This window comes from Poecilia reticulata, chromosome 13 (genome assembly GCF_904066995.2).
Source record: "Poecilia reticulata chromosome 13, P_reticulata-male-v2, whole genome shotgun sequence".
NCBI lineage: Eukaryota > Metazoa > Chordata > Actinopteri > Cyprinodontiformes > Poeciliidae > Poecilia > Poecilia reticulata.
In genome coordinates this window covers 14,057,140-14,070,885 of record NC_088842.1, presented here as the reverse complement: position 1 = coordinate 14,070,885, position 13,746 = coordinate 14,057,140, and the positions used below count along the sequence as shown (strand labels likewise).

General features: G+C 42.3%; 1 protein-coding gene across 2 annotated transcripts in view; it reads right to left on the bottom strand.

Moving 5' to 3' along the window:
- Positions 1-13,746, bottom strand: part of septin4b (septin 4b) — a 42,550-nt gene that overhangs the window by 2,291 nt on the left and 26,513 nt on the right. The window contains exons 1-12 of one of the 2 annotated variants that reach the window (XM_017308291.2): positions 6,402-8,385; positions 5,356-5,481; positions 4,320-4,604; positions 3,251-3,347; positions 3,044-3,130; positions 2,848-2,971; positions 2,637-2,771; positions 1,290-1,407; positions 1,070-1,171; positions 876-972; positions 634-796; positions 451-550 (exon numbers count right to left, since the gene is read on the bottom strand). In XM_017308291.2, coding sequence (XP_017163780.1) covers positions 451-550; positions 634-796; positions 876-972; positions 1,070-1,171; positions 1,290-1,407; positions 2,637-2,771; positions 2,848-2,971; positions 3,044-3,130; positions 3,251-3,347; positions 4,320-4,604; positions 5,356-5,481; positions 6,402-6,572 — 1,605 coding nt within the window. In that variant the 5' untranslated portion in view covers positions 6,573-8,385. Of the gene's footprint in view, positions 1-450; positions 551-633; positions 797-875; positions 973-1,069; positions 1,172-1,289; positions 1,408-2,636; positions 2,772-2,847; positions 2,972-3,043; positions 3,131-3,250; positions 3,348-4,319; positions 4,605-5,355; positions 5,482-6,401; positions 8,386-13,746 lie in introns of those variants that run through there. The other variant, XM_081615110.1, reaches the window with a different exon arrangement.

Sequence of the window (13,746 nt, the reverse complement as noted above, 5' to 3'; positions counted from 1 at the left end):
CTAACGATTTCAATAAAAACCCCAGATTAATACGACATCCATGGTGACGAGTGTATGTAAACTTGTGGCCAGAATCATCCTGAAACATGAATCCATCCAAAAAATCAACATGTATACTGTATTCATGGTGTAACATGTATTATTTTCCTGAACATTTTATTCTGATGATTAAATAGTTGTGAGGTTTTTAGTTCCCGTGACTTATTATTTGACTCAAAAATAAACCTGTCTGTAACTCATTTTGTGACTATTTTCCTCCCGTATCAACATCTCCTTCAGTCTTGGCATAGAGGGTAAAGACGTTATGTGAGCCAACGGTCATCAGAGGGCTTGGTCAGCTTTCGGGTCTGAGCTCGTTCCTCTGCTGGCCTGGAGGTCTGGGGACTCATGGTGCTCAGAGCCATGCTGAGACTCGGGATGCGACTCCGGCTCACGGCCGGCGGTCCGTACCTCCTCGTCTTTCTCTCGGATGAGCTTTTCCTTGTCGCTCTCCGACGCTCCGGGGGCGGGTGGCATGGGGAAGTCGGTGCCGCTCTCCCTGGTCAGTTTACTGCAGGGAGAGAGAGAGACGTGGGTCGGCTTTTATTCGCCATGCCATGCAGCGTCATCGCTGGCGGCGCTCGGTGGACGTACTTGCGGTTGCGTTCCTTGACCACCATGCGGGTCATGCTCTGGATGCACTGGGCTCTGTAGTTCTCGTAGTGAGTCTCCCGGGTCACGTCCTTCAGGTCCTGCATGTGTGTGCGGACCAGCATGTTCCTCAGCTTGATGAAGTCGCAGTGGGCGGCGTTTTCCACTGAAACAGAGCAAACATCCAGCTCAGCTTCTCTGTTAGTCACGTTTGTCACTAGAAACCACTTTAGTTTTCAAATTACCCTCTACGATGCCCCAGGGGTAGAGGCGGCCCCTCACCCTCTTCCCTTTGGCCTCCACCACCGTGTTGCTGCCAATTACTGCAAAAGGGATGCACTCCTTAAAAAAAACAAACAAAAAAACAATAAATACTCGCAGTTAAAGTGCAGGTTGTTTATAACTCGGCAGGTTTTTTGCTCCCAAGTTTGGCTCTCACCTTCAGCTCGAGGTCTTGTTGCTTAAAGTCTTCGTCTTCGTCGGAGTCGCAGTCTGGGAACTGATAGATCTTGATGCCGTACTGCTCGATCTCCTCTCTGATCTGCAGGGACAGCATGTGATTGGCTGTAAGCATTTAGGCATCACTACAGATGAAAGCACCAGGATGACTTCATGTAATTTCACCATCGGTATTCAGATCTACAGATGATTGGTCTTGCCTTGATTTTCTTTTTCTTGACCTCGCTCGGGGTGAGCGTGTCGGCTTTGGCCAGAATGGGTACGATGTTAACCTTCTCATGCAGAGCCTTCATGAATTCGACATCCAGGGGCCGAAGGCTGGAAGGAGCAGAAAACACACCGATCTGTCGTTCAGCGGCCGTACGTTTTATGAAACAACTTCAGGATGATTTTCTGCTGCAGACGATGCCTGTAACATCCATCTATTCTGGTGGAAATGCAGTTCATTCTAAATGTGCACTGAAGTATACATTTATATTTTATATGTCTGTTAAACCCATTGTTTAGTATGAATAGACAGGTGGAGTGGCATCTGATAAGTAATTGCTGTCACTAACCAGCAGAGGGAGCCCTTTCTCCACACCTTCAACTCTGTAAAGCCCTGTAGGATTGTTTTATTGAGGGTCTGGTCAATGAGGAGCACAGCGAAGTGGAACAGTGAGAGCGAACAAATGTGAATCAAAGCACCGAATCAGCAAAAGCAGCTCATCGATGTGAAAGCGCCACACAGGATCTGACGTCTCCTGAAGGCGTCAGCGAGCTGCTGCGTTGTCTGCTTCAGTGTCACTATTCCCATCTGAAGAAATGCACCGCTTCTGGTCAAAAACAACCAATCACAGGGGCGCTGTGGTGACACAGGGGTTAATAAAAACCCACATAAGGAGGATAAGGAGACCTTGGTGACCGTTGCAGGTTTGAATCCCGGCCTGCCACGTGTCTGCCCTCTCTCTCATTACCCTACTTTCCTGTAATAGCACTTTCAAATAAAGGTCACTAGAGGCAATAAAACCTTAAAAAAAATAAAATAAAAAAACAACCATTCTGAGCCAGGAAGAAGGTCTTAGAGCTGTCAATGGCTCTCATGTACGCGCTGCTCAGTGTGTCATTACAGGAAAACTGTTTATCCGCTGTCATCGGTGGCCATAATATCTACACTGAGCAAGACTCCTTTGTGGGCACTGGGAGCACTGGGAGAAAGAGGAAGAGCTTGATTTTTTTCCACAGATCATCAGTCTGGATGGACAAACAGATGATGATGATGATGGAAGGAACCAACAGATGGGTGGATGAAACCTTCATGTCAGCTACCAATTAAAAGCCAGCATTAAGAGAATTTCAAAGTGCTTACACGAAGTCCAACACTTTTTAGAACTATGGAGGAACCCTGAAGAACTCTAGATTTTATTTTTGATGTAAACAAGCCCAGTTTGGTTTCTGGCTGTCACATAAACATGTTGAACTGCATTAGGAGAAAGTTACTGTTGCCTAGGAAAGGAAAAACCAAACATCAAGCAGGCCAACTGCAGGGACCAGCAGCGTCCTCGTACCCATGGCCGAAGGGTGAAATGAAGTAAAGGCAGCAGTGAACCCGGTTGTCCTGGATGTTCTTGCGGTTGAGGCCGCTCTCGTCCCTGAAGTACTGCTCAAACTGCTGGTCGATGTAGTCCGCCACCGACTTCCAGCTGCAACCCAAAGAGACGGCCAGTGAGCGCACAAGACGTTTTAACCCCTTTACTCACCAAACAGAGTCGAATGTACCATTCAGTGTTGTTGACAGCGTCACCAAACCCAGGCGTGTCCACGATGGTGAGCTTCAGCTTCACACCTTTCTCCTCTATGTCCACAGTGTGTTTGGTGATCTCAACCGTCTGTGTGATCCTCTCTGAGGAAAAAGTTCAAATATCAGCCGTAGCACAACAAACGCCCCCAGAGGTCACAGCTGCAGCTCACTCACCTTCAGCATTAAGCAGCTTCCTATCTTTGTACAAGTCTGTGAGAAACAGGCTGTTGACCAGGGTGGACTTTCCCAGGCCAGACTCGCCTTCAAACAAAGAACAGAGACGAAATCAGCGAGGCTCGAAGCGCTGTGATTAGCAGGCTCTTCTCAGTCAAAGGTGGGCTTAGGATCGAATGTCTAGAAGAGTGTAAATACGGGATTTACCAGCCACCATGAGGGTGAAGTCAAACCCTTTCTTCACAGATTTGCGGTGCACCTGGTTTGGCAATGTTGCAAAGCCCACATATTCCTTGTCTGGGTCCTAAAAGTAAACGCAGACGGAAAACTCAATCAGGGTTGTGTGAAAAACTCAAAACCGAGAGAAAAAAAATGAAAAAATGGCAAAAGCAGTTTATTATTGGTCTAGAAAAATATTGAAAACATTAAGATTGTTTAAGATCAAAAAGTCCAACAGCTGCGACATTATGATGAGCTAAAGAAAAAATATATGATGATTGACTGACTCATGGGGTTCCTCAGGGCCGAGTGTTGGGACACAACTCATTTATGTTGTACGTGAACACAGCATCAGAAATACTGAAATGTATTTTATTTGTCCAACTATTATATTCTGTGTACATGCTAACAGCACTGGAACTAGCAAGAGTAAAAAACGGAAAACAAAAACATATGAATAGATTACTTTTATAAACACAATATGTAAACTAATTCGGTCAAATTTAGATTAGGACAGAAGGTAAGATTAATGTAAATGTGGTTTATTTTCAAGGGTGTGCTATGGTGGCGCAGGGGTTAAGCACAACCCACATATGGAGGCCTCAGTCCTCGACGCAGCTGTCACAGTTCGATTCCCGGCCTTGGCAACCTTTGCTGCATGTCTTCCCCTTCTCTCATTACCCACTTTCCTGTCAATTAACTATCAAATAAAGGCCACTAAAGCCAAAAAAATCTTTAAAAAAAGTGGTTTATTTCCTTTTGATTTGTTGATTTATACATTCTTAAATATTAATTATATTGAGCTTTCTAACTTTCTACCAATAAGTTCAATAAAAAACACATCCTTAAAATGAGATTTCTGCTCCCAGTTAGTCAACAACACCACTAAACGTGCGACTTCAGGGTACAAGACAAACAACAGCTAACTTGTTCTTCAGATACACCAGCACACTGATTTAAAAACAACTGTCTGCATCAGCACGTCAAAGCCTGTACAGCACAGCTCGCTGTACGGGTCGGTAATCCTCCGTGGTTTACTCAGTCTGCTCGTTTTTACCTCATTATTGCTGTACGGATCGAACAGAGCCCAGGGGCTCCTCGGCCTGCAGGGGCTGATGGGAGACGGCAAGTCAAACTCCACACTTCTGCTCTGCGACAAGCTGGTATCTGAACCCGAATCTGACCGGGCTCGACCCGCCACCGGGGGCTGCAAGCAAGACGGGGTGACGGGCCGGTCTTGGCCGTCTGCATCGTGAGCTTCGTGGTTTGGGCCGTTCCCTCCGTGATGCGGAGGGTCGTGCATTATGTTCTCCACTTCGGAGTCGTCTGAATGGCTCAAATGCTAAAGACACACCGAGGCCGGAGTTGATGTGGTGAGGAGGAGAGAAACGGATGGGGAGGGAAAAAAAAAATAAAGAGGTACGGGGAGGAAATGGTGCCAAAAGTAGAGGGAAAGGTGCAGAGATCCAAGAGGGCACATGGTTTTAGAGATGGAGTAATTTTTATGTTCATGTTGTTTCAAAAACGGCATAAACAAAGAGATTCTGAAGAGAAATTAAAACAAATATTCAATGCCAAACTGGTTATTTAAAATGTTTCTGATTGTTTGGTTTTTGTTGGTTTTACAAGCAGATAAGAAAAGCTTTCACTGGTACAAACATGAAAATTAGCCTTTAACTACAAGAGCAACGAGCCAAATGTTGGGACACTGGGCTTTATCACAAGACTTATTTGGGTGAACATCAGCAGCACTAATTTCTCTCAGTGGATTATAACTCCTTGCACGTTACCTTAATTTAATTTCCAACTATGAGTTATAAAACTAAATTGAGTAAAATATTACTGTTCATTTGAAGGTTATATGGACTCCTCAAGTTTATCCTTGTCCATACTAATCTCTGATTGGGATAACTGCAGTTTTTCACATCACTGTGGAGGAAAACATGTTTTTTTTTCTTTGCAAATCTGTTTTAGATAAATATGAATGTGAATGGCCTGGTGAAAGTCATACCACACACTATAAATCTAATTTAAGCGCAGACTTTGACTAGGCCCCTCTGAAGCGTGACCCTCAGAAAGCTTCCCTGGAGTACCTGTGCAGCATTGTGGTGCCTGTTCTGATTGGGTGACGACGGGCAGGAGTCCTGCTCGTCTGACGAAGAGGACGGCTCGTGGTCACTGTCCTCCATCGCAATGGGAGCTACACTGCACTCTGCAATCTCCAGTCATGACAGAGGGAACGGGTGGAGAAGATGTCCAGGATGGAGATTGGAAATGAGGGTCCAAAGAGGGAAAATCAGGTGCACAAGGTTCGAGAGATGTGAGCAGTGAGGTGAAAGGATCGAGGAAGATGGAAGAAGACAATGATGAAATCACAGGTTATAGGAATGAAGAACAACTGGAGCTGCATACCATTTAGCAGATAGATGGTATGGCTGCAGCCTACATGGATTCACTGATTGCTTTAGTGAATCAATGAAGGCATTTTGAGCTCAGCTGTGTATGTTTTTTTTTAATTTCTGCACAGCAAACCATTCAGTCTTTAAACACTGATTTCCACCCATTCCAACAACAGAAATAATTGAGTCCCAGCTGCAGTTACATAACCCAAAGAGTCACTGAATGTTTTATGGAAAGTTAATCCACTCACATCTCCATCCAATGAATGTTTTAAATGAATACTGCCACTAAAAATAGCTAGTCCAGTGCCAAAGTTTTGGACATTTTAAACTGGGAATCCAGCATGATCATCTGGTAAAAGAGTTCATAGATTCAAATGTACGAAGATTTGTAGCTGGAGGGCAGCAGAGAAATCGACTTGCCTTCCTGAGCGATCACCAAATCACTAATCGATGAGCAACAGGGAGGCTCTGTGACCCACATACACCACAGAGACGGTCAGTCACACAGCTTTAACCCGACACTTTAGCTTAAATACGACGCTGAGAAGCTGCAAAAACAACTAAGCAAAGAGTCTCCCAGCAACATCAGCTGGGCTGTCTAACAATCACAACTCTTCCCGTTACTGAAGCCATTAAAAGCATTAATCGATCCCATAGTGACAGCTGGATTATAAAGTCCCGTCCTTCGTTGCCGGTGCATGCAGAGCATCTCCTCCTCCTCCGTTCCAGCCGCTCACCTGTTGGACCTGCAATCTGAAAGCAAAAGCTCCTCTCTGCTGCTCAGTTCGCTGCTCTTCACTCAGACTCCAGCCGGCAGTCAGAGCTTCAGCTGCAGCGCTTACACAGAGGACGCAACGTCCTTCAGCTCCACTGAACCAATCAGGGCCCCGGGAACCGATCGGCGGCATTGATCAGCTCCACGTCGTCATTCAGAGGCCGAACACAGAACAGAACCAGGAATGAAGGAGAGGATTTCTTTTGCTTCCTCCAGTTACCATAAAGTCTGGATGACAATTCACAATCTGTTACAGTTTTTTCATTATAAACATTTAATGAAGAGAAACTCGTCTTCACGTGCTACCAAGAAGGATGTGGTCGGTTTAATTAAAAAACAAAGATTATAGGCATAAAGAGCCACAAGACGTCTTGAACAGGACGACTGTAGAGTTATGATAACTGACCTAAAACTTCAGATAGATAAAGAGGAAAAAGAGCTCTAGAGGAAACTGGAATTGGCTAAAATTGGTCAAAGATAAATTGAAAACAGATCAGAAACTCTGACTGGTGCAAGGTCTTAAAAGAGTGTGTCTGTTCTTTTCCTTTCTGCTTTCTTTCAGTGGCATTCCTGAACAAGACTCCAAACCCGATCAGGTTACTGAGACAGGCATTACAGTGAGCGGCTGGAGGATTTATTCTCCCATCTGTACAGCAAGTACATGTCAAAGTTAAAGTTCGGCAACAGGGAACATTTTCCTCCCAAACTCAACCAACCAGGCCAGGAGCCTACACTCATTAATGTCCTCAAAATATTTGTAGATAGATAAATTACATACCGAAATCTCAAAATCTCAACCACGAAATGACAGAACCAAAGACATCAGGGAAAAAAATTAACACGCTTAGCAGTGTGCCAAAAACAAAAGAAGTGCCCTCATGTACTGCAGTATAAAGGTTTGGACAGGAAATCGACACTTTTTTTATTCTGTAGCTATGCTCATTTATGCCTTATAATCCATATTATAAAAATGTGAGGCAATAAAATGAACAGAAACCTAGAAGGACCTGCAGTGAACTCTGACACCAATTCCTCACATTGTCCCTCAAGAAAACGTCTCATCTGAGCTCTGAACCAATTAGTGTTTCTATAAGTGTTGGTTCATCTGAGGCAGAAAGCTGAATAAACTCCGGTCCAGGTGACACCACAGCTGCACCGGGTTCAGCTTCAACATGAAACCAGGTCCAGAAGTAAAAAACACACGACTTCTAGTTCCTTTGAAACTCCACAGCCTGCAGAACAGGCTTATGACAAATCATCTTTTTTACACCGTCAGTCAGTTTTAAGTCCATTTGGCCTTAAAGACTTCCAAACATTACTTTAAAAATACTTTAAACACTTCCTCACATTACTCAGAAATGCTTTAAAGACTTCCCCACATTATTTAAAAACATGTCTCCATTCCCCCCCTCCCAGCCATAAATAAAAAAAATAAAAGAGAAAATTAAACAATGGTATGTGGACGAAAACATCGGGCCTTGGCAGTGACATATCTTACTTCAGCAGCGGCTTCTTTGGCATTTCCTGTAATACTGATAAAAATGCACTTAAGATGTTTTCGAGCTTCAGCAGACATTCATACTGCGCCTTGCAAAACCGTTCAACACTCTTCAAACCTTTTCATTTTCTGTTACATTGCAACCTCAAATCTCAGTTATTTACTAGAATTTTAAGGAATAGATTTGCAGAATTCATAGATGTTGGGAAGTGGAGAGGAAATTGAATCTGTTTTAAAATCTGAAAAGTGTGGTGTGCATTTGTTTTTAGCCCGTTTCACTCTTATCTTTAAATCAAATTCTCGGCAACCAGTTGCCTTTGAAGTAAATAGACTTCATTCCGCCATCTTTGCACAAGTGGTAACAAAAAAATAAGTACTTGACACCATCCCTGCTAAAAAAGAAAATGGCTGACTTTACAAAATAACTCAGGTGAGCTAAATACAAGTGCACACCCCACCTTTCAGATTTTTATTTGTAAAACCTTAAAAAATAAAAAAAAAAGCTATGCATCGTTTTCTTTCCATTTACTAGTTAAGCACCACTTTTTGCAGTTTCAATCACATAAAATCCAAACAGCGTTCATCTTAGTCTCAGCTTGTAAAGCAGAAAAAGCTCAAGGGTTATGAATATAATCAGAAGCCACTGAATGGTCTTTCATAAACTCCAAATACACCGTCTGGCCTGGATTGCCTTGTTTGTTATTTGAAATAAGAGATGGCAATGTAGCAATCTGAGCAACCCTTCTGTTGCATAAACAGTTCAGGAAAATAAAAGTAATCATTTTAATCAAATTTAATAAGCCGTTGCAGAGGTAAGTGATAGGTTGCTGCTCAATTAATGAGATGAGAATAGATTTTGTAGCCAACTCTTTAGAAAGACACCAATGTGAGAGGAATAAGCTAAAGTTTGTCAAACAGAAGCGCCTTCCCTCTGCTGGGGTTCAAACCTTCAAGGCGAAGAAGCCCTGCAGCCCCAGAGAAACAATCGAAGGACATGAAACCAAGCACAACATAAACAAGTTGTGCGGCTGAATGTGCTGCTTTGTTACTCTTGGATCGTGCGTTTGGCTGACACAGGACTGATTGACGATGATTTGTTACATTAAACATGGCTCTCCAGGGGAAAGCCTTCTTCAGCTGCTCCCTATGCGACATGGGAAACGCAATCAGAAGCTGCCAGAAGTCATACAGACACTGTATAGCATGTCGCTATTGATCTGCTGTGATGAAAGCATATTTCAGCCTGGGAGGAAATGCATTCAGCAAAACTGTTCATAAACCCAGCTGCAGTAATTACCCAAATCATTTGTCTTGGCAGCTTTTACAGCTGTTGGCACAGAAAATCACATGACTGTAAACGAGTGCAGTGTGGGAGTGTGAACAAATTATATATGAATGATATTTTGTACATATTAGGGCTGGATGACAGGAATTAAAAATAAAATCTAAGATTTTTTCATATCTGATCCGTTTTTGAACCTCTCTTTGTTTGAAAAAGAATTACAGCAAATGCATTTACTTCAATCATCCCCTCTGTTGTTCAATTGAGTATTAGGAGAATATTTGCTTAAATGTGAGAATATAACCATAATATTAACAAAATAAAGACAATTTTCCACAAGAATGTCTTAAAATGACAAAAAAATTGTCATTTTAATGAGAAAAAAAAGCTCAGATAGCCATCACAAATCCTGACATTTTCATCCTAGTCTGTGTTGTTCTTTCAAAATACGAGTGGGCCATAAATTTCCATACATAGAAGAATGTAAAATGTATATATTTTTTTATATTTCAGATACCCAAGAAGATGAGTTTGACAAAAGAGCAAAGAATTGACATTATACTGACGGCTGTATTAGGAAGCAGTCGAATGGCTGCACAAAACTTTAACAGAAAACATGGAACGAGCGTCACACACACACCACACTGTGGCAAAACTTATTTGCAAGTTTCAGAAAACTGGAAATGTTGCAGATCAACCACGAAGTGCGATTACACAGAGTTCCACAAAAATAAAAGCGGTTGTCCAATGTAAAATGTTTATTTTTTCTATATATGGAAACTTGTGGCCCGCCCTGTAGCCATAACGTGATTCTTATGTGCTAAATGATTTGGCATTTCCTCATCTGTAAAATGTGTATGTAAATCTCACAAGATGCTCAACAAAAAAACAGATTTTCCAAAAATTAATATGAATTAACTGATCAAACTGATTGATTGCCCTAATGAATAATTATTTTTAACGGTCCCTTTATTCCATAACAAAAACAGAAGCCTGTGTGTTTTCCTCCAGCCTGTGAATAGCAGTGAGGCTCCCCTTGTGATGAGGCCAGCAGCAGGTGGTGAAGTGAGCCATGTGCGCTCTGTGTGAATGCTGCGGTTGTTTGGACAGTAAGAGCAGCGCTCTGTGTGAAGCTGGCTCGGCACACAGAGCGGGAGACGGAGGGGACGAAAATAACCCCTCTTCAAAACACAGCTCTGCATCTCAGGCGAATGATAAAACCTTAGATAACGCGATAAACTTTCCCCTAGATAGCAGATCTAGATTCATAATAAATAACAAAAAGGGTAGAATTATATCTGCACAATAATGAGAGTAAGCTAACGTCTCCTACATGCATTCATTTAATACAAACGTACATCTACAGGCAGTTATTTCAAAGAGCAAGTAGGGAGTGTCAGCTAATTATTCAGACTGATACAATACAGAGCAACGTGATTGAACCAGCTGGTCACTGGTCACATTTGTACTTTTGTCGTTTTGGTTGTTCTCCACCGGACTATTTCAGGTCAGAAAAAAGATCCATCTGCCAATGACCATCAAATTTCACCAGCTTTGGTGAATTTTAGTTGAATTTACAAAGGATGGAAAAGACCCAGCTGCAGTGGATAACAGGAAGGCTAAATGTGTTGCAGCAATGTTTTAACCTTTGGGGCTTTCAATTTATGTTTGGTTTCATATTTGAAAATGTTGGCAGTAGACATTTAAAAATTTGCTCTTGATATTTTGTGATACAAGTTCAAATAGTAATAGTGCCATTACCAACCTAGTTTGAAGCCTTTTGAAAATCAGTTTTTTCTAATACGCAGTCAGGGAGACTGCTAATTGCTGAATTATGGAAGATGCTAAAAGCTGCTTAAATTGTGAACTCTGACTATTTTGTCTACAACTTTGATTTTACTCCATCACTTTGAGAAACCGCCACCTGGTAGCAAAAATACTTATTGATCCTGTACACCGGGAAGACTGTAATGTTATTTCTCTAACAGGGAAATCAGATCTATTAAAAATTGCATCAGCAGATTGAAGCTTTACAAAAACATATGTCTGATCAGCACGTCTAAAAAACACTGTGATAAGTCAGGAAAAGGCTGCAGCACATACCTCTGCATCACTACTAGGCTCTGAAATCATTGCCAGAATATCCGTAGAGTTTCACGTCTAACAGAGTCTCAGACGGCGACTCGGACAGAGCAGCTCCTTCAGTCTTTATCAACTCACAGAAGAACATCCACTCCTCTCGCCTCAGTCAGTCAATGCTAACTGATACTTTACTCCCCTCCCATCTGGCTCAGTCTGGGGACGTTTCTCCCCAGACAGGTACAGATTCAGTCCCTCCGCATGTCAAGTGTCTCCAGAGCTCCGCCTTATGACCCATTTTGTCCAGTCTTGTGGTCATTTGCAGGTCATGAGTGAGAGGTCATCCGTCGTCCTGTTCCACAAACTATACCTCTGTATATAAAGCATGAAATTCATAATTCATGACTGAAATAGTGACAGAGCACTCTTAACAATTTAGCTAAAATGACAAAATAGTTAAAGAAACAAGTTGATTTGTAAAAATGAGCAGAAGTTTTTACAGAGGCAGACCCGTTTAACTGTGAGCGATGGCAGTGCCAGAACAGCACAACATGTGTGCCTTCGTGTGTGTCCACGGAGGAAAAGTTGATGCATTCAGGCTACAACTAATCTTATTATTTAATGCACACTTAAGTGGGTCAGAGCACAAAGCTTCTCTGTTAATCTGGGCACATATCTGAGCTTTGAAAGTCTTGTAACACTCATTCTTTAAGAATTAGGATTTTGGGGATTAAATCACTGCGCTGATCTTGTGAGTCAAATTTTCTGTAAAAAGCCTAATGCCCCTGCGGTATTATCTGCAGGAGTGTGTTTCTTGATTCAACAAATCATAATTGTCCCTGAGATGAAGCGCATACTTGGAAACAAAGACGTAGTTGGAAAAGCCCAGCTTAAGTCTGGGCTAAGATTAAATCTCACCGTTCTACTGCAGAGGACAAACAAGGGTTGAGCTCAGCTGGGAATTCATTTTCTGCTTGTGGGAGGAGAACTAAACGCTACGCGATCCCAATCTACATCGTGCTCAACTCAAGACTGCCAACTTATACCACTGTAATGGGTACCATGAGGAGTAGACCGAATGCAGCACAAATAGCATCGAGTCAACATAATGCTTGTTTAACAAACCACACAGTACGCAAATCCCAGATTTAAATGTGTCAGAGTCGGTCGGTCGGAGAGGGTGGAGGAACAGTGAAGACCAAGAGACAGGAGACATAACTTCCTGTAAGGAAAGATGGTGTCTGGGGAGAGGGCTGCTGCTCTGCCTTAATCTACTCTGGCTGGATCACATCATGACAGTGATTACCATGGACTGTCTAAAAGGGCTGACGGAGCCCAGAGGACGGATGGCTTAGGTTTAGACGGACCGCCTGCCTGCACTGACCCGAACTTATACATGAAACAAAGTTAAGATATCAAACAGCTCATCATTATGACTGATCTCATCAGAAATGTCTTGTTGCTGCAATTTACGCTGCAACAAACGTTTAATATTGAAATATTTAGCTACATTTTTTCACAGCTTCAGCATCTTGAGTTCATAAAATGTGCATTGAGGACAAGGAAAGTCCAGAATATGCAGAATATGCCACATAAAATGTAACATAATGTTGCATCTTTGTGATTGCAGCAGTTCAGACACTGACACTTCAATGCTGACTGCAGTTTAACATGATATGCAACATAATCTCAATTTAGGCCAGAAAGACTAGACTGAGTTTTTTATCAAATCTAAATCTAAAGATAAAAAATAAAAAACAGAGGAACAGGATACCTGAGAAGTTACATGAGTACTACTCATCCTGCGTTCAGAGAAACTGATATGTTTGCAGAACCAGCAGCACGGACAGTAGAGGATGGACAGCGCCACCTGCTGCCTACAACTGTAAAAGACTTTACTGTCATACATCACACACACACGCACACACACACACGCACACGCGCACACACACACACTCAATAAAGCCCGTTAATATCAGTAACTTTATCACCAAGTTACTTGCACACAGACGCATGTTTGAAAGAATGTTTCTGTGAATTATGATGATTTTCAACTTGTGGATGATATTTAAAATTAGAATACTACATCAAACCAAGAAAAAAAGATCAATACAGAAATGTAGTCGAAATGAAAAATATGTTAAATATCTACTGAAAGTTGCTTTTAATCTGACGAACAGGCCTCATATGAATGCATATTCTAATTAATTCAATAAGTCTGCCTATTTCTTTTCCATGCATGAATGGTCCAGTCAAAGCTGCTCAACTAGGACAGGAAACAGCCTCCTAGCAGAGGGTTAGCTCTCGGTGTACGCTGACACTCTTTGAAGCAGATACCGCCATCTCTGCAAGAACATAAATATTGTCCCACAATAGCGAGGAACCAGGAGCTGCAGGATTTGCTGAACTTACACTTCCTACACTTCCTCCTCCATTCAATTAAGGATC